We start from the raw sequence: 24,097 nt of genomic DNA, 5'->3' as shown, positions 1-24,097 counted from the left end.
AGTGACCTCCCAGAGGTAGTAGCAGGAGAGTGTCAACCACTACTAGCCTGAGGTTGCAATCCTGAATAAGGCAAACAAATTCTGGCCAAAGGTACAGCAGACACTAGAGAGAGGCCCCATACTAGTCATACATGCCTGGCTCTGTGCATGTACATAAAAACTTCGGAAGAGCCAAGCAGAAAGTAAAAGTTTCTGGACAGCCCTGAAAGAGGTCTCAATAATTAGCAAGGATATAGATTTTAACAACACTATCAATCAACTCAACCTAACTGACATGTACAAAACTTTCCACCCAAGTTCTACAGAACACACATTACTTTTAACCACTTATGGGTAATTCTTCAGATAGAACATATGCTGGGCCATAAAACACATCTCAATAAATTTTGAATGACTGAAAACACACAAAATGTATTCTTTAACCACAGTAGAATTAAATTAGAGATAAACAACAGAAAGGAAATTTCTCTAAAGAAGATAAACAAATGCCAAAAAGCACATGAAAAGATGCTCAACATCATTATTAGGAAACGCAAATCAAAACCACAATGAGATACCACTTCATATCCACTGGGATGGCTATAATCAAAAGACAGACAATAGGGACTTCTCTGGTGGTCCAGTGGCTAAGACTCCACGCTCCCAATGCAAGGGGCCCAGGTTCAATCCCTGGTCAGGGAACTAGATCCCACATGCCACAACTAAAGATTCCACATGCCGCAACTAAAAGATCCCGCATGCTGCAACTAAAAAGATCCCGCACATGGCAATGAAGATCCCCATGCTGCAACTAAGACCCGATGCAGTCAAATAAATAAATAAATATTTTAAAAAGATGACAGACAATAACAAATGTGGGGGAAGATATGGAGAAATTAGAAGCCTCCTAACGTTGGTGGGACTTTAAAAAGGTGCAGCCACTGTGGAACACAGCCTAGCAGTTCCTCAAAAGGTTAAACACAGAGTCACCATATGACTCAGAAATTCTACTCCTAGGTATATACCAAATAGAAATGAAAACATAGATCCACACCAAAACTTGTACATGAATGTTAGTATGAGCATTATTTAGAATAGCCAAAAAGAAGAAACAAGCCAAATGCCCATCAACTGATGAATGTAAAAAATGTAGTATATCAATACAAAAGAATATTACTCAGACATAAAAAGGAATCATGCTGATACATGCTACTACACGGATGAACCTCACAAGCTTTTAACTGAAAGAAGCTAGACACAAAAGACTACCTGTTATACAAGTCCATTTATATAAAATGTCTAGAAAAGGTAAATTTATACAGACAGAAAGAAGATCAGTGGTTTCCTAGGGTTAGGCATGGGAGTTTGAATGAAGTGTAAACGAGTACAAGGGAACTTTTGTGGTGGTGGCAATATTCTAAAACTAGACTAGTGATAGTTGCACAAGCCTATAAATTTAATAAAATCATTGAACTGTACAATCAGTATGGGTGAATTTTATGGTATGTAAATAATACCTCAATAATGCTGCCTTTTAAAAGTTAAATTTTTAAATTATATGTAAAACCAGTAGGTTCTCATTATACATTTCATATAATACAGATATATAAGGAGTTAAAAGTGAAAATTCCTCAGGAATGCCTGACAAAGATGGCAGATTGAACACAGGCATCTATTTCTTAAAACCTCACTAGAACTATAATAAACGAATGGCCTTTTAAAGGCATTAAACCCAAAGGCTGGAGAGAACAGGATAGGAGGCAAGATTAGCAAAGGAGGCAATGACTGATGGATGAGCAGTAACTGTCAAGGAGAATGATTCCAAAGCTGACGGTAGGCAAACCTGAAAACCAATCTACATATCTATGCTGCAAAATCAAGGCAAGGTAAAACAGAGTAAATATTTTTAAAAACAGAGAATCAGTCCGGGAAGTCTAAAAAAACAGGAGTTCCAGTAAGAGAAAACAAAGAAAAGTGGGGAAGACATCATCAACGAAATAATTCAGGAAAATTTCCTAAAACTGAAGCCTTGAGTCCAGGTTGAAAGAGTCCACAAAGCTCCTCACAAATTAAGTAGGTGAATATAGGGATGTAATTATGAAATTTCAAAGCAGTGGTGACAATAAAGATGCTACAAACTTCCCAAGTGAAAAATAAAAAATAGGTCAGATGCAAAGATGCAGGAATAAATAGCTTTGAATTTGAATAGTGAATGCTGAAAGCTAGATGACAAAAGGGCAATGTTTTCCAAATACTGGTAGAAAATTATTTTCAACCCAGAATTCCATATTCAGCCAAATATCAATCAAATGGTAGAACAGAATGGAGGCGCTCCATTTTGAGACCTGAAAGATATTAAATATTTACTTTCTCAAAGCTACTGGAAGATGGACTCCACCAAACTGGGAAGCCAACTAAAAATGAAGAAGCATTGCACAGAGAAACTCCAATACAGAAATTTCAAAGACAATAATCTTAAAAAACAATAATCTTAATCTTCTAATCCTCTAATTCTTCCTGAATCTCCTTGAATAATCTTCTGTGTCCCTTATTCTCATATTTTCCATGTGTTTTTATATTTTATATCAATAATCCACTCTTACATGCATTTTTTAATCCTTGGGAATTTGTTTCTTCAACTATATTTTTAATTTCTAAGAATTCTTTTTTTATCTTCTGATTGATCTACCTGCAGTGTTTTTGTGGATGCAACATCTATAGAACCTCTCAATATATTAGATTTTTTAAAACTTTCTTTCCTGAATTATCAATTTCCTCTGGGGTCAGTTTTATTTCTTTTTCTTGGTCCTTCTCTTTAACGCTTTGTTTCTCTCAAATGTCTAGAGATCCTTGGTTCTCCCCTCATATTTATCAGTGAAAAACCATATTAACTAGTGTATTCGACTAGCATGAGTTTCCTCTGTAGTTGTGTAAGTCTATTTCTCTGCTGTACCTTCCTCTGAATGGGAGGTCTGATGCAGTCTGTACGTGAGTTATACAGATGTGGTAACTGGCAAGCATCACTTCAGGGTGAGCTGCCATGGAAGAGTATGTATACCTCTCTTCCCAGTTATCAAAAGCATCAGGAATTTATCCTTGGGATGCAGCAATTTAATGTATTTTCTTCCACTGCAGAGCTACTTCTCCTTTTTCCTCTACTTTATGCCTGTTGTAGAGATCTGTAGTTAACTCCAGTTCTGCTCTGCTTCTCTCTCTTCTCTCCCTGTACCACACTAGGCATTTTCCTCAAGTAGGCAGTTTACCTTCTTCAGACAAGTATCTGGTTTAAGCTTAGGATCAACCTTCTGGTACCTTTTGCTCACTGTAACATGGACACTGCCCCTGCTGTTTCACTTACAGAATTTAATTTACTCTTGAAGATGACCCAAGACTCCTTCCTGTTTTGTTTTGGTTTTTTTTGCAGTACGCGGGCCTCTCACTGTTGTGGCCTCTCCCGTTGCGGAGCACAGGCTCCGGACGCGCAGGCCCAGCCGCTCTGCGGCACGCGGGATCCTCCCGGACCGGGGCATGAACCCACGTCCCCTGCACCGGCAGGTAGACTCTCAACCACTACGCCACCAGGGAAGCCCTCCTTCCTGCTTTTTATATATATTCTCTCAGACCATTTTCTCTTGAGCTACTCTTATCTTCCTAGGAAATTTGTCTTCCACATACATACAGCAGCTGTGCTTTCCTCTGCTCCAAACAATCTGATCTTATCTGCTTTCTACCTTCCATGAATTCCTGACAATGGTTTATTAACATCCTGTTTTTGTTTTGGAGCACTGTTTTGAATTCATTTTTTATGTATCTTTTCTGAAATTAAGAAATTTAGTATAGCAGGAGATGTAAACATATGAATTCACCCCACTACACTGACCCAATTTCCAGAGGAATCTTTCTAAGATGGTAGTTTAGACTAAAATGCACATCTAACTATCTCACTTAAAATACTTCCGATTTAAACTATTTCCTTAGGAGACCTTCAAGATGGCGGAGGAGTAAGAAGTGGCGATCACCTTCCTCCCCACAAATACATTAGAAATACATCTGCATGTGGAACAACTCCTACAGAACACCTACTGAACGCTAGCAGAAGACCTCAGACTTCCCAAAAGGCAGGAAATGCCCCAAGTACCTGGGTAGGGCAATAGAAAAAGGAAAAAAGAGAGACAAAAGAATAGGGATGGGACCTGCACCTCTGGGAGGGAGCTGTGAAGGAGGAAAAGTTTCCACACATTAGGAAGCCCCTTCACTGGCGGAGACGGGGGTGGGGGTGGGAAGCTTCAGAGCCACGGAGGAGGGAGCAGCAACAGGGGTGCAAAGGGCACAGTGGAGAGATTCCCGCACAGAGGATCGGTGCTGACCAGTCCGCTCACCTGCTGGGATGGGTGTGGGCTGGGAGCTGAGGCTCGGACTTCGGAGGTCAGATCCCAGGGAGAGGACTGGGGTGGGCTGTGTGAACACAGTCTGAAGGGGGCTAGTGCACCACAGCTAGCCAGGAGGGACTCCAGGAAAAAGTCTGGAGCTGCCAAAGAGGCAAGAGACCATTGCTTCGGGGTGCTCGAGGAGAGGGGATTCAGAGCACCGGCCTAAACCAGCTCCAGAGACAGGTGCAAGCCACGGCTATCAAACGGACACCAGAGATGGGCATGAAACACTAAGGCTGCTGCTGCAGCCACCAACAAGCCTGTGTGCAAGCATAGGTCACTACCCACATCTCCCCTCCAGGGAGCCTCTGCAGCCCATCACTGCCAGGGTCCCGTGATCCAGGGACAATTTCCCCAGGAGAAAACACGGCATGCCTCAGGCTGTGGCAACGTCATGCTGGCCTGTGACGCCGCAGGCTCGCCCCACATTCCGTACCACTTGCTCCCCCCGGCCTGAGTGAGCCAGAGACCCCTAATCAGCTGTTCCTTTAACCCCGTCCTGTCTGAGCGAAGAACAAAATTCCTCAGGTGACCTACATGCAGAGGCGGGGCCGAATCCAAAGCTGAACCCCAGGAACTGTGAGAACAAAGAAGAGAAAGGGAAATTTCTCTCAGCAGCCTCAGGAGCAGCGGATTAAATCTCCACAATCAGTTTGATGTACCTGCATCTGTGGAATACCTCAATAGACAAAAAATCATCCCAAAATTGAGGCAGTGAACTTTGGGAGCAACGATATATACATTTTTTTCATTTTTCTCTTTTTGCCGTGTGCCTGACAGGGTCTTGATGCTCACACCGGGTGTCAGGCCTATGGCTCTGAGGTGGGAGAGCTGAGTTCAGGACATTGGTCTACCAGAGACCTCCTAGCTCCATATAATATCAAACAGCAAAAGCTCTGCCAGAGATCTCCATCTCAATGCTGAGACCCAGCTCCACTCAATGACCAGCAAGCTACAGTGCTGGACACCCTATGCCAAGCAACTAGCAAGACAGGAACACAACCTTACCCATTAGCAGAGAGGCTGCCTAAAATCATAATAAGGTCACAGACACACCAAAACACACCACTGGATGGGGTCCTGCCCATCAGAAAGAGAAGATCCAGCCTCAGCCACCAGAACACAGGCACCAGTCCCCTCCAGCAGGAAGCCTACACAACCCACTGACCAACCTTACCCACTGGGGGTAGACACCAAAAACAACGGGAACTACGAACCTGCAGCCTGTGAAAAGGAGACCCCAAACACAGTAAGTTAAGCAAAATGAGAAGACAGAGAAACACACAGCAGATTAAGGAGCAAGGTAAAAACCCACCAGAACAAACAAATGAAGAGGAAATAGGCAGTCTACCTGAAAAAATATTCAGAGTAATGATAGTAAAGATGATCCAAAATCTTGGAAATAGAATGGAGAAAATACAAGAAAGGACTAGAAGAACTAAAGAGCAAACAAACAATGATGAACAACAAAATAAATGAAATTAAAAATTTTCTAGAAGGAATCAATAGCACAATAACTGAGGCAGAAGAACGGATAAGTGACCTGCAAGATAAAATAGTGTGAAAATAACAACCACAGAGCAGAATACAGAAAAAAGAATGAAAAGAATTGAAGATAGTCTCAGAGACCTCTAGGACAACATTTATCGCACCAACATTCAAATTATAGAGGTCACAGATGAATAAGAAAAAGAGAAAGGGTCTGAGAAAATCTTTCAAGAGATTATAGTTGAAAACTTCCCTAATATGGGAAAGGAAATAGTCAAGCCCAGGATACACAGAGAGTCCCATACAAGATAAATGCAAGGAGAAACAGGCCAAGACACATATTAATCAAACTACCAAAAATTAAATACAAAGAGAAAATAGTAAAAGCAGCAAGGGAAAAACAACGAATAACATACAAGGGAATGTCCATAAGGTTAACAGCTGATCTTTCAGCAGAAACTGGCTTGATCTGGCTTGATCTGCAAGCCAGAAAAGAGTAGCAGGACATATTTAAAGTGATGAAAGGGAAAAACCTACAACCAAGATTATTCTACCCAGCAAGGATCTCATTCAGATTCGATGGAGAAATTAAAACCTTTACAGAAAACCAAAAGCTAAGAGAATTCAGTACCACCAAACCAGCTTTACAACAAATGCTAAATGAACTTCTCTAGGCAGGAAACACAAGAGAAGGAAAAGACCTACAATAACAAACCCCAAACAATTAAGAAAATGGTAAAAGAACATACATAGGGGTAAACAGATTAAACGCTCCAACCAAAAGACAAAGACCGGCTGAATGGATACAAAAACAAGACCCATATATATGCTGTCTACAAGAGACCCACTTCAGACCTAGGGACACATACAGACTGCAAGTGAGGGGATAGAAAAAGATATTCCATGCAAATGGAAATCAAGAGAAAGCTGGAGTAGCAATTCTCATATCAGACAAAATAGACTTTGAAATAAAGACTATTACAAAAGACAAGGAAGGACACTACACAATGGTGAAGGGATCAACACAAGAAGAAGATATAATAATTGTAAATATTTATGTAACCAATATAGGAGCACCTCAATATATAAGGCAAATGCTAACAGCCATAAAAGGGGAAATTGACAGTAACACAATAATAGTAGGGGACCTTAACACCCCACTTTCACCAATGACAGATCATCCAAAACGAAAATAAAGAAGGAAACACAAGCTTTAAATGACACATTAGGGCTTCCCTGGTGGCACAGTGGTTGAGAGTCCACCTGCTGATGCAGGGGTCACGGGTTCGTGCCCCGGTCAGGGAAGATCCCACATGCCGCGGAGCGGCAGGCCCGTGAGCCATGGCTGCTGGGCCTGCGCGTCCAGAGCCTGTGTTCAGCAATGGGAGAGGCCACGGCAGTGAGAGGCCCACGTATCACACACACACACAAAAAAGACACATTACACAAGATGGACTTAATTGATATTTATAGGACATTCCATCCAAAAACAACAGAATACACTTTCTTCACAAGTGCTCATGGAACATATCCAGGATAGATCATATCTTGGGTCACATATCAAGCCTTGGTAAATTTAAGAAGACTGAAATCATATCAAGTATCTTTTCCGACCACAATGCTATGAGACTAGATATCAATTACAGGAAAAAATCTGTAAAAAATACAAACACATGGAGGCTAGACAATACACTACTAAATAACCAGGAGGTCACTGAAGAAACCATAGAGGAATTCAAAAAATAACTAGAAATAAATGACAATGAAAACACAATGACCCAAAACCTATGGAATGCAGCAAAAGCAGTTCTAAGAGGGAACTTGATAGCAATACAAGCCTACCTCAAGAAAGAAGAAACATCTCAAATAAACAACCTAACCTTACACCTAAAGCAGTTTGAGAAAGAAGAACAAAAAAACCCCAGTGTTAGTAGAAAGAAAAAAATCATAAAGATCAGATCAGAAATAAATGAAACAGAATGAAGGAACAATAGCAAAGATCAATAACACTAAAAGCTGGTTCTTTGAGAAGATAAACGAAATTGATAATCCATTAGCCAGACTCAGCAAGAAAAAAGGGAGAATACTTAAATCAATAGAATTAGAAATGAAAAAGGAAAAGTAACAACTGACACTGCAGAAATACAAAGGATCATGAGAGATTACTACAAGCAAATATATGCCAAAAAAATGGACAATCTGGAAGAAATGGACAAATTGTTAGAAAAGCACAACTTTCCGAGACTGAACCAGGAAGAAAGAGAAAACATAAACAGACCAATCACAAGCACTGAAACTGAGACTCTGATTAAAAATCTTCCAACAAACAAAAGCCCAGGACCAGATGGTTTCACAGGTGAATTCTATCAAAAATTTAGAGAAGAGCTAACACCTATCCTTCTCAAACTCTTCCAAAATATAGCAGAGGGAGGAACACTCCCAAACTCCTTCTAAGAGACCACCATCACCTTGATACCAAAAGCAGACAAAGATGTCACAAAGAAAGAAAACTACAGGCCAATATCACTGATGAACATAGATTCAAAAATCCTCAACAAAATACTAGCAAACAGAATCTAACAGCACATTAAAAGGATCATACACCATGATCAAGTGGCGTTTATCCCAGGAATGCAAGGATTCTTCAATATACGCAAATCAATGTGATACACCACATTAACAAATTGAAGGATAAAACCATATGATCATTTCAATAGATGCAGAAAAAGCTTTTGACAAAATTCAACACTCATTTATGATAAAAATCATCCAAAAGTAGGCATAGAGAGAACTTACCTCAACATAATAAAGCCCATATATGACAAACCCACAGTCAACATCGTTCTCAATGGTGAAAAACTAAAACCATTTCCACTAAGATCAAGAACAAGACAAGGTTGTCCACTCTCACCACTATTATTCAATATAGTTTTGAAAATTTTAGCCACAGCAATCAGAGAAGAAAAAGAAATAAAAGGAACCCAAATCAGAAAAGAAGTAAAGCTGTCACTGTTTGCAGATGACATGATACTATACACAGAGATCCTAAAGATGCTACCAGAAAACTACTAGAGCTAATCAATGAATTTGGTAAAGTAGCAGGATACAAAATTGATGCACAGAAATCTCTTGCATTCCTATACACTAATGATGAAAAATCTGAAAGAGAAACTAAGGAAACACTCCCATTTACCACTTCAACAAAAGAATAAAATGCCTAGGAATAAACCTACCTAAGGTGACAAAAGACCTGTATGCAGAAAACTATAAGACACTGAAGAAAAAAATTAAAGATGATACAAACAGATGGAGAGATATACCATGTTTTTAGATTGGAAGATTCAACATCGTGAAAATGACTATACTACCCAAAGCAATCTACAGATTCAATGCAATACCTATCAAAGTACCAATGGCATTTTTCACAGAACTAGAACAAAAAATTGCATAATTTGTATGGAAACACAAAAGACCCCGAATAGCCAAAGCTATCTTGAGAACGAAAAACGAAGCTGGAGGAATCAGGCTCCCTGACTTCAGACTATACTAAAAGCTACAGTAAACGAGACAGTATGGTACTGGCATAAAATCAAAAATATAGATCAATGGAACAGGATAGAAAGCCCAGAGATAAACCCATGCACATATGTCACCTTATTTTCAATAAAGAAGACAAGAATATACAATGGAGAAAAGATAGCCTCTTCAGTAAGTGGTGCTGGGAAAACTGGACAACTACATGTAAAAGAATGAAATTAGAACATTCCTTAACACCATACACAAAAATAAGCTCAAAATGGATTAAAGACCTAAATGTAAGGCCAGGCACTATAAAACTCTGAGAGGAAAACAGGCAGAACACTCTATGACATAAATCACAGCAAGATCCTTTTTGACCCACCTCCTAGGCAAATGGAAATAAAAACAAAAATAAACAAATGGGACCTAATGAAACTTCAAAGCTTTTGCACAGCAAAGGAAACCATAAACAAGACCAAAAGACAACCCTCAGAAAGGGAGAAAATATTTGCAAATGAAGCAACTGACAAAGGATTAATCTCCAAAATTTACAAGCAGCTCATGCAGCTCAATATCAAAAAAACAAACAACCCAATCCCAAAATGGGCAAAAGACCTAAATAGACATTTCTCCAAAGAAGATATACAGATTGCCAACAAACACATGAAAGGATGCTCAACATTACCAATCATTAGAGAAATGCAAATCAGAACTACAGTGAGGTATCACCTCACACCAATCAGAACGGCAATCATCAAAAAATCTACAAACAATAAATGCTGGAGAGGGTATGGAGAAAAGGGAACCCTCCTGCACTGTTGGTGGGAATGTAAATTGATACAGCCAGTATGGAGAACAGTATGGAGGTTCCTTAAAACACTAAAAATAGGTGCTTCCCTGGTGGCACAGTTGTTGAGAGTCCACCTGCCGATGCAGGGGACACGGGTTCGTGCTCCGTTCTGGGAAGATCCCACATGCCGCGGAGCAGCTGGGCCCGTGAGCCATGGCCGTTGGGCCTGCGCGTCTGGAGCCTGCACGTCCAGAGTCTGTGCTCCACAATGGGAGAGGCCGCAATGGTGAGAGGCCCGCGTACCGCAAAAAAAAAGAAAACACACACTAAAAATATAACTACCATACGACCCAGCAATCCCACTACTGAGCACATACCCTGAGAAAACCATAATTCAAAAAGAGTCATGTACCACAATGTTCACTGCAGCTCTATTTACAATAGCCAGGACATGGAAGCAACCTAAGTGTCCATCGACAGATGAATGGATAAAGAAGATGTGGTACATATATACAATGGAATATTACTAAGCCATAAAAAGAAACGAAATTGAGTTATCTGTAGTGAGGTGAACGGACCTAGAGTCTGTCATACAGAGTGAAGTAAGTCAGAAAGAGAAAAACAAATACCGTACGCTAACACATATATATGGAGTCTAAAAGAAAAAAAAATGGTTCTGAAGAACCTAGGGTCAGGCCAGGAATAAAGTCGCAGACATAGAGAATGGATTTGAGGACACGGGGAGGGGGAAGGGTAAGCTGGGATGAAGTGAGAGAGTGGCATGGACTTATATATACTACCAAATGTAAAATAGATAGCTAGTGGGAAGCAGCCACATAGCACAGGGAGATCAGCTCAGTGCTTTGTGACCACCTAGGGGGTGGGATAGGGAGGGTGGGAGTGAGACGCAAGAGGGAGGAGATATGGGGATATATGTATATGTATAGCTGATTCACTTATAAAGCAGAAACTAACACACCATAGTAAAGCAATTATACTCCAATAAAGATATTAAAAAAATAAAAATTAAATAAAATACTTTCTTAGCTCCAGCACACAGTCCAAGTTCTTTTGCCTGACACGATGGATCCTTAACAACTTGGCATTTGTTCATGCTACCTCACACAAGAAAGCATTGATTGCCCTTTTCTCTGGCTAGTATCATTGCCTGTGTTTACCTGAAACTGTATTATCAATCCTTGTTTACGTGTTCTGATTCCTCACTAAACTGTAAGATCAAGAGCAATGACCTTACCTGCCCTTGATCTTAGGCACTCAAAGAGCCTATCACATAATAGGTGATCATTTTATAAATGAGAATTCAGGCACTTAAGTGCTATGTAATCTGGGAGATATATCTCAGACCAATGAGCCACAAATAAAAGAATTTTCGAGCTAGAAGAAACCTTAAAGGTTATGTTTATTAAATGAACAAATCGTAGGGCCCAAGAACCTTGTGCAAACTGTTCTGTACTACCAAGCAGAATAAATCACTCCATCAAATATGACCCCCATGGTACATTATTCATGTACCCCTCTTGCAGCCCTTATCCTTTTATTCTGTTGTTAATTTTTTCTCAAGGACTAAGTGTAAAATTTATCTGTGTATCACTAACACCTGGGCACAAAGAAAGTGCTAAGTAAATATTTATGGTATGAATGTATAAATGAATGCTGAGGAGAACTGAATTTTGTATTGGTTTCTACTACTAATTCATTCAAGGATAGGGAGCAAGTCACATAATCTCTCTGAGTCCCAATTTCTTAACTTGTGTCATGGATGTTATAATCTCATCCAATTATTTCCCAAATCAATTGGAAAGATCTGTGTGAAACCAATATGGAAAACAATGCAATACTACCACAGTACAAACCATATCCCCCATGTGAAACTAGTAAGAAAATAAAGAGGACTGAGCCACAGGGAAAATTCTGAGTTGCAGAGAAAAATGTCCTTTACAACCTGGTAAACCAGTACAGGATTTTACCAAGCAGGTGTCATCCTCTCTGCCATATGGCATGAGCCCCAGGGCCCCTCCTCCTCACTAAGGAACAACAGAGCTAAGGCTTTACTGCAGTCTCCTTTATAAGACCTCTCTGACATGGTCTTTCTCAGTTCCCTGCCACAGTGAAAAAAATCCACGACAGGGACTCAGACGACCCTAGTTCTAATCTGGTTGTGCCACAATAGCAATTATGAGCCTTCAGGAAAGTCTGTTTTCCTACCTGTGAAGTGGGGATGCTAATCTCTTCACTAAGTAATTGTGAGGACTAATTATGCTAACATACATAAAGTTACTAGCACACTGCCTGGCACATATTAGCTACACGATAAATAATAGCTGTTACTCCTCCTATAAAGGCATAAAGACATTTGTGCCACAAGGCACAGCTCAGCTTTGGTTAAGGTCCCTTCTTCAATAATTTGCAGTTCAATAATGGGGAGAAACTCCCAAGGATCTTAACATTAGCAAATTCTTCCCCACCTTTTAATTGTATCTATTCCATTTGATGAAAGAATGAATCAGGGGAAAGCGATGCAGACTGGGAATCAGATACCTACTGCCATTAACCATTCTCAATTTCAGTTTTATCATCGATTATACAAGGATAATAACCCACCTCATTAAACTCCTATGAAGATTAAAAGAGGTAGTGAATAAGAAAGGACTCAGTATGCGACAAGGTAATGGACATATGAACATTCTTTATCATCGATTACAGTATAAATGACTCAGAATAAACCAATCCCCATTGCTGGAAGCATGGTTCAAAGTATTTGGATGGTGACTCAGTATTGTGTTAGAATGTATGACATCCCCACTTAAAATTCTTCAATAGCTTCTCATTACCTTTAAGATAAAGTTAAAATTCCTACATGATCTGACCTGCCTCCCCTCCCCTCCCCTCCCCACCAGCCACCTCTAGTCTCTTCACACTTCACATTCCAATCATGACAAACCACTTGCAGTTCTCTGTACAAGCCGACCTCACAAACCTCCTTGTCTTGGCACATGCTAATTATTCTCTGTCGGGAATACGCTTGTCTCTTCATAATTCTTCCCCAAGATAACTAATTCAGCTCAGTCTGCACCATCAAGAAGCTTTCTTTATACACCCAATCTTTTATTCAGTAAATTGTTACTTGCCAGATGCCAGGGATCCAGTAACTGACAAGTCAAACATAGCTCCTGGCCTCATGAAGTTTTAGCATGCTGCACTGTAACTGTTTGTGCCTTCATGTCACTTACAGGATTGGGAGATTCTTAGGAGTTGGGATAATGTCTGATTCATCCCTATATTGCCACTTCTCCACACAGGACCTGGCATAGAATAGGGGCTTTGCAAATGTTTAGTAAATCAACATGAAATAACCAACTTTGCACAAGAGACAACACTGGATATAAAGAATAGCAGTATTCTAGTATATAAGTCACAGCTTAATAGCCATTAAGACCCTTTCGGATACATCAGCATCTCATCTTATAATCTGCCTTGGAAAACAGAATTTGTAGGTTATGAAGGGCAGAGGGACCTTTGAGGTCACCAATGACTCCTATCACATTCCTTCAAGTGATAGGGCATTCACTACAACTTCAGAGGACAGAATGAATGACCTTAAATTAATAGGATCTGCTCCTTTCAACAATTTGCCCTAATCCTGGTTTTGTAGACCCAACCAACCCAAAAGAAAGAATTCTCCTCTAAATGCAGCTATTTGAAGACATCTCTAAGTAAAGTGTATCATTCTCATTTATTGATGAAAAAACTGAAGCTCAGAAAGGCAAACTGGCTTTCCTAAGGGTCAAAGTGAAAACTGAAAATTGAGCCTAGCAGCCAGTTCTTCTGGTTCCAGGGTTAGGATTTCTAGAGCATTCATAAATTAAAGCTGGAAGGGATGCTTATTGTTTATTAAGTCCAAGTCCTTTATTCTGAGGCCCAGGGTGGGAAAGTGACCAAGATGAGTACCCCCCAGCCCAGGCTCTGCATCTACCACACTTGACTTGATCCCTAAAAAATCATACCTGCCCACATCAGAATAGAGGAAATAAAGGCTTACCAAAGTGTTAGAAGAATTATAATCCTCAGCTGATTTATCTGCAAAAGGAAAAAGACAAGGGACTCAGTCAGTAAACAATTACAGTTAATCCTTTCTTGAGACCTAAGGAAGCCTATTCACTAAAGCACTTGCCAAGCTCAGAATAATAACAGTGTTACTGGTACTACAGGCCCAACACCATTTTAAACACGTTATACACATTACCTCCTCTAATCCTCACTACAGCTCTCAGTACTATTAGTATGTCCACCTTCACAGATTTGGAAACTGATGTTCAGAGAAGAGAAGTAATTTGTCCACAAATTACTTAACACAAAGGTTATTAGGAGTCAAGATTTGAATCCTGGTCTAATTCTAAATACTAGGTTAGTACTATATCCACATCATCAGGCCTCAATGCTCAAGGAAATTTCCTGCATTCTAAGAGAAAGGGAAAGAACTCCTGGCTGGCATCACCCTGAGCCATCTATAACAAATCATGACCAGCATGTGGCTTTAGCTTTTAGAAAGGATCCTTCTACATCCATGTCTATTCCCCACAAGGAGAGAAAGACTAAGCCTTAGGAAAAGAGATGCATTAGTCATGTCAAGTATAATTAAAGGCAGGGTCTTATTTCTAAGAATAGGTCCAAGCTCCTTCAATCAGATAATCACCATATTTTATTAATTCCGAGACATGTATTTTTTCACATTAACATCTCAGAAAGAGATGTGTCCTACAATCAAAAGTATTTCATGATTTAATTGGCAGCTTCTTTTTCTTTAGGGGCATGTAAAATAACAATGCACCTTACAATCAATGATATCTTAGACTTGATAAACTATGAAACAGACCCAATGGAAATCTTAGCAAGAAAATAAGTTTAAAGACCAAGTATTGTGTTTGGATTTATTCTTTAATTCCTAAAAGTCCAAGAAGAAATTGATTTCACCAGTTCACCACCAATGGGAATTAAGGAGAAGAAATATTATATCAAATCCTACATCTTCCTCACCAAGAAACAAGCCCGGAGAATGTCCAAGATCTCAATTCCATCATACATGAAAGTATCAGGTATAGCTTCTTTGGTCCTATGACAAATTATGAACCCATAAACTGTGACAATATGTTCTTAAACCCTGAATAGCCAGCTGTACTCTGGATAAATCAATTCAGGATATAGCTTAAACATAATTCACTTGTTTTTCTTGTCCAAAAGCACATTCTATACCAAGTGCAATACTGTTCCTTCCTTGCACCACCCCTAACCTTATGTACTGCTAGTATTTTTGAGGACTGGGTATTCTGGTAATAAATATATCTCCACCATATAAAAAATAAGTACGTTTGCTCCTTTAAAATGGGATGTACAATTTCTGTATATAAAAATCAAATTCCATAGCACAGAATGACAGAGCAGAAAGTACTTGCAATCCCTTCATTTTACAAATAAATAAACTAGGGTTCAGAGGAAAAGAAACTGGTTCAAGGTTACATAAATCAGTCGCAAAGTAGGGCTAAAACCCAGAACTTGGCATTGTCAATCTAGTCTAGGCTTTGCTTATCACATTAGCTACTAGTTGGTACAGAAAATAAAGTGATGAAAAGATAGGAAACTTAACAAAAAATTGGCACGGAGGATTGTGCTTGGGCTTTTAGACAGCAAAGGATTTAAAGGCCCAAGTTGAAAACACACTTCCAACACTGGTATATCACTCAACTGATATGTTGAGGTTCTGTGAATAAGTCACTTAATTTCCCTGAGCCTAATTAATTTCCCTGAGTCTGCAAAATGGGGATAATGCCCTTGCGTTTCCAATCTCCCAAGGCCGTCATGAGAATCAAATGAGATGGTTTATGTGCAAGCATATACAAACTGAAGTAGTGTTATCATAATTAATAGTATAAGAAAGGAAATAGGAAAATGAGAGATAGGACATTAAAAATAACTGTGCCAGGGCTTCCCTGGTGGCGCAGTGGTTGAGAGTCCGCCTGCCGATGCAGGGGACGCGGGTTCGTGCCCCGGTCTGGGAGGATCGCACATGCCGCGGAGCGGCTGGGCCCGTGTGTCATGGCCACTGACTGAGCCTGCGTGTCCGGAGCCTGTGCTGCGCAACGGGAGAGGCCACAACAGTGAGAGGCCCGCGTACCGCAAAAAAAAAAAAAGGGGGGGGGGGCTCTTCCCTGGTGGCGCAGTGGTTGAGAGTCTGCCTGCCGATGCAGGGGACACGGGTCCGTGCCCCGGTCCAGGAAGATCCCACATGCCTTGGAGCGGCTGGGCCCGTGAGCCATGGCCGCTGAGCCTGCGCGTCCGGAGCCTGTGCTCCGCAACGGGAGAGGCCACAACAGTGAGAGGCCCGCGTACCGCAAAAAAATAAAAAATCAAAAAATAATTGTGCCATAAACAACAAGGTCCTGCGTATAATACAGATAACTAAAATCAGTATTCTATGAAAAACCATAATGGAAAAGAATATTTTAAAAAAGAATGTATTTATAACCGAATCACTTTGCTGTACAGCAGTAATTAACACAACATTGTAAATCAACTATACTGCAATTTAAAAAAATTTTTTTTAAAAAGTGCCAAATATACAGTTTTGCTTGGAATTGCCTTGGTCTTCAACTTACAGAAAACAAAAAATCCCTCACGTGTGTGTACATGTGCACACACACACACACACACATATTTGCACAAATTTATACACACAGAAGTAGCTGTATGGACACATATCTATACATTCTATACATATACACTCAATGTTATTCATTTATGCATGCATGGAAGAACATATACACAATTACCTTAATGGGTATATCTATACCCATATTCACTCATAAATACTTAAGTGGACTTTAATTCCAAACATATGCAAACCCACATAGCTATGCTTCCATATACATAAAAAGTATTTGTACACATCTACACACATATACATAAAAACAGATTCTTCGAAAGACTTTGCTGCTGAAGCTTTCAAAGCCAGCTTCTAATCTGAAGTCTCCAGGACAAACTCTTGAAAACACAAGCCGTAATCTAGAATACTTTCCTACCCATCACCCCTCAACCCCAATACTGCCTTGGAATGACCCAGTCCCTCAATGGAAGAAGTGATACAGACCCAGCGGGGCCAGATATCAGGAAGGAAACATGCTAGGAACATGTATGACACTCTACTGGGCACCACTATGCAGCATGAGCAAAGCTGCAGTCTGTCATCCTCACCATCTGTGCCCTTTGCTGCAAGCCAGATACTTGCTGGGGAAAGCATCCTTCAAAATTAGCTAGTTTCATCCCGGCTCTCACCTTCCCCAACAATACTGCCCTTTGAAAGAGACAGCATGAACACCAGAAAAAGCACTGGACTCAGAGTTAAGACCAGTGGTTAAGAGATCACTAATTTAGCCACATTAGAAAGGCATTTTGGGCTCTAATGTTTGCAAAACAAGGGGAAACTGGAAGTGGTATATACTAAAGATACTTCTTGCCCTAACATTCTAAGATGCTATATAAAAGGCAAGTTTCCAGAAATGTAGGCCTTCCTATGACTTGCCTAAGAAAAGAAAAATATCTCTGCTATGGAAGGAGGTGCTCCAAACAGAGTTACTAGAAGCAAGTGGTAAACTGAAAAGGTACTGGTCTAGGAGTTAGGAGACCTGGATTCTAATCCCAATTCTGCAATCAAAAACATTCTGAAAAACACAGTCCCTTATACATATAGAGAGAGTACATCTAAAGAACATTTATTATTACTGGCCAGTTTTTCATTGGACTGATTGGACTGATAAAAATCAGTTCCTTGAGGAAGAAATTGGGCTTGCCTACTTAACTGGGCTATCACATAACCTACTGATATTGAAAACGATGATAATGATGGCTACATTTTCATGGTGCCATTTTGCAACCTATAAAGAACTTTCGTATCAATGAGCTCACTTATCCTCATTACAACCTCTTGAGATAGGAATTATTATTCTCATTTTGAAGCTCAAAGAAATGAACTGACTACTAGAACATAGTGAGTATCAGAATCTAGATCTTCTAGCACAAAGTCTATGTTCTTAACACGTAATATCACAGTACTTTTTCAAAACATGCAGTTTCAGAGTAAAGACTCAAGTTTGATGCAAAAACTCATCATCTTGGCTCTCAAATTCCAAAATTCCATCTTAGTGAACGTGCCATCTCCACTCTTTCCGATACATTCTTCCTCCACCCCACACCAATAGGCATCTACTAAGATGAAAACCTCTTCTTTCCTAGACTGCCCTGGACACAATCCCCATACCTGTAAAGCTCATGTACTTCTGGCTGTTGGAGGTCTTCTTCGAGTTATAAAATTCTAATACATCCAGGACAGCCTGCGGGTTTTTCTTCTGCTCCGACTTGGTGATATTTGATGTCTGAAGCAAGCGGGCCCACTGCTCTGGCATCCCCTATAAGAGAGACATGCAAGGCTGTCAGCAAGGCATAATCACAGGGGACCCTGAATGAAATTCAGAACTAACTCTGATAACTGATGGCAGCTAAAGAAGGCTTTAGTCATTCCTTTCTCTCTCTGCCCTCAGAGTTCCACACAGGTCTCTCTTATAACACATCTCTTACTATATCTGTCATTTCTTGCAGTATTTGCCCCTTCACCAGGCTATTCCTCCTTTACAGCAGGAATCATGTCTGATTTGTCTCTGGATCATCAGTGCCCAGCACAGAGCCTGATGCCAAGGGGCCACTTAACCGAGGTCTATTTAAGGAATAGAGATTCAAAGGCTTCTCTAGTACAATTCTGGAGGGGAGGAACGTGTCCCTCTCAAGAATATAAGAAGATAGTAATGAGGGTCTCGGGCAAAGATAGAGGCATCAGGAAGTCTGGAAAGGATTAAATCTAACAGTGCATAGCCAGAACTCTGAAAGACCAAATGTCTTTCTGTGACCCAGGACTTACTGTAAACTCGCCTGTGACAGCATCAAAACCAACGTGAATCGTGTGCTCAAAATCTGAAGGAAGAGAAATCTCTGGCCGTTCCTTCTCCTTCTTTTTATTTGCTGTAAGAGAAACAGGAAAAAGGAGATAAAAACAAGGACATTACTACATTTTTAGGCTTATTTAGCTCTTTGTTGAGCTCTAAGCTCCTTCAGAGGCCAAGGACTGTGATACAAATGAGTCAGTTGACCCAGAGCAAGTCACTTCCTTTTTTCTGAACCCTGGTTTCCCCATCTGCAAAATGAGAAGACTCAAGTAGATGGTCTCTAAAGAGCCTTCCAACCCAGACATCCTACATTCTATGAGCTTATATAACCTGCTTCTGCTTGCTTGATCCTTGATTATGGACCACTTTAAGGTTCTCTACATTACAGAATTTTAGATTTGGAAATTGTTTTAATTAAATGAATAGCTAATATTTTATCATGTGCAATGATTCAAGTTCCTTCTTTTTTCTATTATAGTTGATTTACAATATTATATTAGTTTCAGGTGAACAACACTGTAATTCAATATTTGTATAGATTATACTCCATTTAAAGTTGTTATAAAATATTGGCTATATGCCCTGTGCTGTAAAGTATATCCTTGTATCTTATGAATTAATTCAAGTTCTTTATTAATATTCACTGTAGCCTCACAACAACCCTGTAGTTAGGTACTGTCATCCTTATTCTGCAGATAAAGAAACTGAAGCACAGAGACTAAGTTATTTGCCCAAGATCAACTGGATAGTAACTGGCAGCAGTCAGACCCAAATCCAGGCCGTCTGGCCCAGGCCCTGAGCACTAAACCACTCTACTATGCTGCTTCCCTAGGCTACAAACTTAAAGAATCACTAAGTCTGAATATTTGTAATCATCGAGGGTGTTGCATACAGTAGGTGTTCACTAAGGTTCTGCTGATCTGGCATAAAAAGCTTCAATATTTAAAGAGTTGTCGTGCCCTTGTCGTACCCTTGTATTCCGCCAAGATTCATATGTTCTTAACTCCCAGTACCTCAGAATGTGACTTTATTTGGAAACAGAGCCATTGCAGATATAATTATTTAAAATATGATTAGGTCAAATTGGAGTAGGTTCAGCCCCCTAATCCAGTCAATGTCCTTATAAAAAGGGGATATTTGAAGACAAACGTACACAAGGAGAACACCTTATGAAGATAAAGACAGAGATCAGAGCAATGCTTCTTCAAGCCCAACAAATCACCAGAAGCTAGGGGAGAGGAATGGAACAGATTTTTCCTCACAGGTATCAGAAGGAACCAACCCTACAAACACCTTGATCTTGGACTTCTAGCCTCCAAAACTGAAACAATAAATTTCTGTTATTTAAGACCCCTAGTTTGTGGTAATTTTTTGCAGCAGCTCTAGCAAACTAATATAATCCTTTTCCAACTCAAAAGACTTTCTGGCCTTGGTATTAGCTAGACCTAGTCCACTGGAGCCTCAAAACAACTGTGTGACAAGCAGGGTAGTGATTTTGGTGCCCATATGACAGAAGAAGCCAGAGGTTCCAAGAAGTTAAGTAGCCTGCCCAATGTTACAGAGCAAGTTAGAAGCAGATCTGGGGCCAGGACTGAGGTCTTCGGCCTCCCAACCCCAAGGCCTTTGTATTCTCTTACACTACTATATATAAAATAGATAACTAATAAGGACCTACTGTACAGCACAGGGAACTCTACTCAATACTCTGTAATGGCATATATTACATTATATAATAGTAATATATATTATTACTATGCTTTTAGAAAAGAATCTAAAAAAGAATGGATATATGTGTATGTATACCAGATTCACTTTGCTGTACACCTGAAACTAACAAAACATTGTAAGTCAACTATACCCCAATAAAAATTTTAAAAATAAAAGCTATAATTTCATACACAAGAAAACCCTCAACAATAAGAAAACGCAATTAATGAAATACGCAAAAGACCTGAAGAGACACGTCACCAAAGAAGATATAGATAGAAAAGATACTCAATATTGTATTTCATTAGGGAACTGCAATTAAAACAACAATGAAAAACCACTACACACCTATTAGAATGGCCAAAATCCAAAACTGACAACACCAAATACTAACAAGAATATGGGGCAACAAGAATTTTCATTCATTAGTAGTGGGAATGCAAAACGGTACAGTCACTAAGACACGTTGGCAGTTTCTCACAAAATTAAACATACTCTTACCATACAATCCAGCATTCGTGCTCCGTTATTTACCCAAAGGAGCTGATAACTTGTTCACACAAAAACTTTCACGTGGATGTTTGCAGCAGCTCTATTCATAATTACCAAACCTTGGAAGCAACCAAGGTGTCCTTCCATAGGTGAATGGATAAGTAAACTGTGATACATTCAGAAAATGGAATATTATTCAGCACTAAGAAGAAATGAGCTATCAAGCCATGAAAAGATAATGAGGAACCTTAAATACATATTACTAGGTGAAAGAAACCAGTCTGAAAAGACTATATACCATATGCTTCCAACTATCTGACATCCTGGAAAAGGTAAAACTATGGAGACAGTATTAAGGGTCAGTGGTTGCCACAGATTTGAAGGGAAGGAAGGGTGAATTACCAGAGCACAGAGGAATTTTAGGGTGGTGAAACTATTCTATATGATACTATAATGGTGGATATTTGTCTTTATATACATACACTTGTTCAACTCATAGATGTACAACACCAAGAGTGAACTCTAACGTAAAATACAGACTTAAGGTGAAAATGATGTGTTGATGTAGGTTCATCTATTGTAATGTACCACCCCGGTATAGGATATTGGTAGTGAGGTAAGTTGTACATATGTGTGGGCAGGAGGTTTATAGGAAATCTTTGTACCTTCCACTCAATATTGCTGTGAACCTAAAACTGCTCTAAAAAATAAACTCTTTTTTTTAAAGACTTTGAGAACTCTGCTCTACAGACTTACATCTTCTTTATCTCCCACTACAGGCATACCTCGTTTTACTGTGCTTGGAGTTACTGCACTTCACAGATATTATACCTTTTACAAATTGACGATTTGTGGCAACCTTGCATTGTCAGATGATGGTTAGCATATTTTAGCAATAAAGTTTTTTTTTTTTTTTTTTGCGGTACGTGGGCCTCTCACTGTTGTGGCCTCTCCCGTTGCGGAGCACAGGCTCCGGACGTGCAGGCTCAGTGGCCATGGCTCACGGGCCCAGCCGCTCCACGGCATGTAGGATCTTCCCCGACCGGGTCACGAACCCGTGTCCCCTGCGTCGGCAGGCAGACTCTCAACCACTGCGCCACCAGGGAAGCCCGCAATAAAATATTTTTTAATTAAGGTATGTACATTGTTTATTTAAACATAAATGTACACTTAATAGACTACAGTATAGTGTAAACATAAGTTCTATATGCATTTGGAAACCAAAAAAATTCATGTGACTCTTTTTATTGTGATGCTCACTTTATTGTGGTAGTGAGCATCACAATAAAACTGGAACTAAACCCACAGTATCTCCAAGGCATGCCTGTACTTATGTTTCACACATTCTACACCACTGAACCAGTGATGGTTCACCAAACGTAATGGGCTCTTTCACACCTCTTCCTATTGTCTCAAGTTACTCCCTTTGCCTGTGAATCCTGCCTCTCCCTTTCCCTTCCCTTGCCACCTCACCACACAAACCCTTTTATTTATCCTTGTCAGGTCTCAGCTTAAAGGTCATCTCTTCTGTGAAGTCTTCCCTGATCTCTAGGTTGGGGAGTTCTTCACCCTCCCCTCTGTTCCCACAGCACCATTATAGTAATTGCCTATTTTAAGGGTCTATTTTTCCAACCAAACTGAATTCTAAGTTCAGGGGCCATGTCTAATTTATCACGAATCCCCAACAGCTAGCAAAAGCCAGGCATAAAATAGGTGCTCAGGCACCGAGTGAAGAAAGGAACAAACAATCAGACACCTAACTCAACTTGACAAGGAGTCTAAGGAATCTGCCTAAGACATGCAAATTCTCTCCAGGGCAGGAATAAATGTTCCATTTTTATCAGCTCTGACATGATTTTCACAATCCCGTTTTAAAATCCTGCTCTGTGGTAGCTCAGCACACCGGCCAAAAGATATTCTGAGGTCCTAATGCCTCCACAGACCCAATATAACCCTGATGAAAGGCAGCAAAATGCAGGGGGCGGCGGTGGCGGGGGGAGGACACACAAGAAGGTCTAGAATCCAGGCCAGTTTTGCCTCTACCACACCATACAGTCCAGGTGCTCAGCTTTCTCATCTGAACAATGGGGAGAATGAACTAGATGATCTTAAGTGCCCTTTCAGCTCCTACACTCCAAATGTCTGAAAACAGAAAGATCAGCACACTCAAAGCCCTGTATCTACATTTCTTCCTGACACAGCATCCCACAGTTTTAACAGGTACTTCATATACATCATCTCATATAATCACTACAATCCTGAGAGTCAACCTTACCTGGAGATTAGGAAATTGAAGCATGGACCTGCCTACAGTTCTTGAAGTAATTCAAATTCAAAAAGTGTGGCGTCAAGAGCCAAGGCTCTTTACATTCTACTACTTTACCTCCCCTAAAGAATTTCAAGTTGAATCAAGAAAACATACTTTGTTATAATGAGAAGAAATGACATTAAATAAGAACTTACCATGTATAAGATACTACAACCATAAAATATTTTCCTTAATTCTTATAATCCTATGGATACATTATTACTACTGTCATTTTACAGATGAGGAAACTAAAAAGTAGTTAAATAATTTGCTCAAGCTCATACAGCTAGTAAGAGCTGGGATTTGAACCCAGGTCTGATTCCAAAGGTTCTTTCCTTAGTATCTTAGTGAGAACCATTTGCCTACATGCCAGTTG

At 40.0% G+C, this 24,097-nt stretch overlaps 1 protein-coding gene across 2 annotated transcripts in view; it reads right to left on the bottom strand.

Annotated features, from left to right (window-relative positions):
• PAK1 (p21 (RAC1) activated kinase 1) overlaps window positions 1-24,097 on the bottom strand; it is a gene marked incomplete at both ends in the record, with an annotated part of 114,772 nt that overhangs the window by 77,048 nt on the left and 13,627 nt on the right. For both annotated transcript variants that reach the window (XM_082660929.1, XM_082660928.1), the window contains 3 exons: window positions 14,267-14,304; window positions 18,536-18,683; window positions 19,190-19,290. In XM_082660929.1, coding sequence (XP_082517055.1) covers window positions 14,267-14,304; window positions 18,536-18,683; window positions 19,190-19,290 — 287 coding nt within the window. The remainder of the gene's footprint in view (window positions 1-14,266; window positions 14,305-18,535; window positions 18,684-19,189; window positions 19,291-24,097) is intronic.

This window comes from Grampus griseus (genome assembly GCF_964374135.1).
Source record: "Grampus griseus genome assembly, chromosome: 8".
NCBI classification, from domain to species: Eukaryota; Metazoa; Chordata; class Mammalia; order Artiodactyla; family Delphinidae; genus Grampus; species Grampus griseus.
The sequence above is the reverse complement of the archived record's forward strand: the minus strand, read 5'-3'. Positions and strand labels throughout refer to the sequence as shown.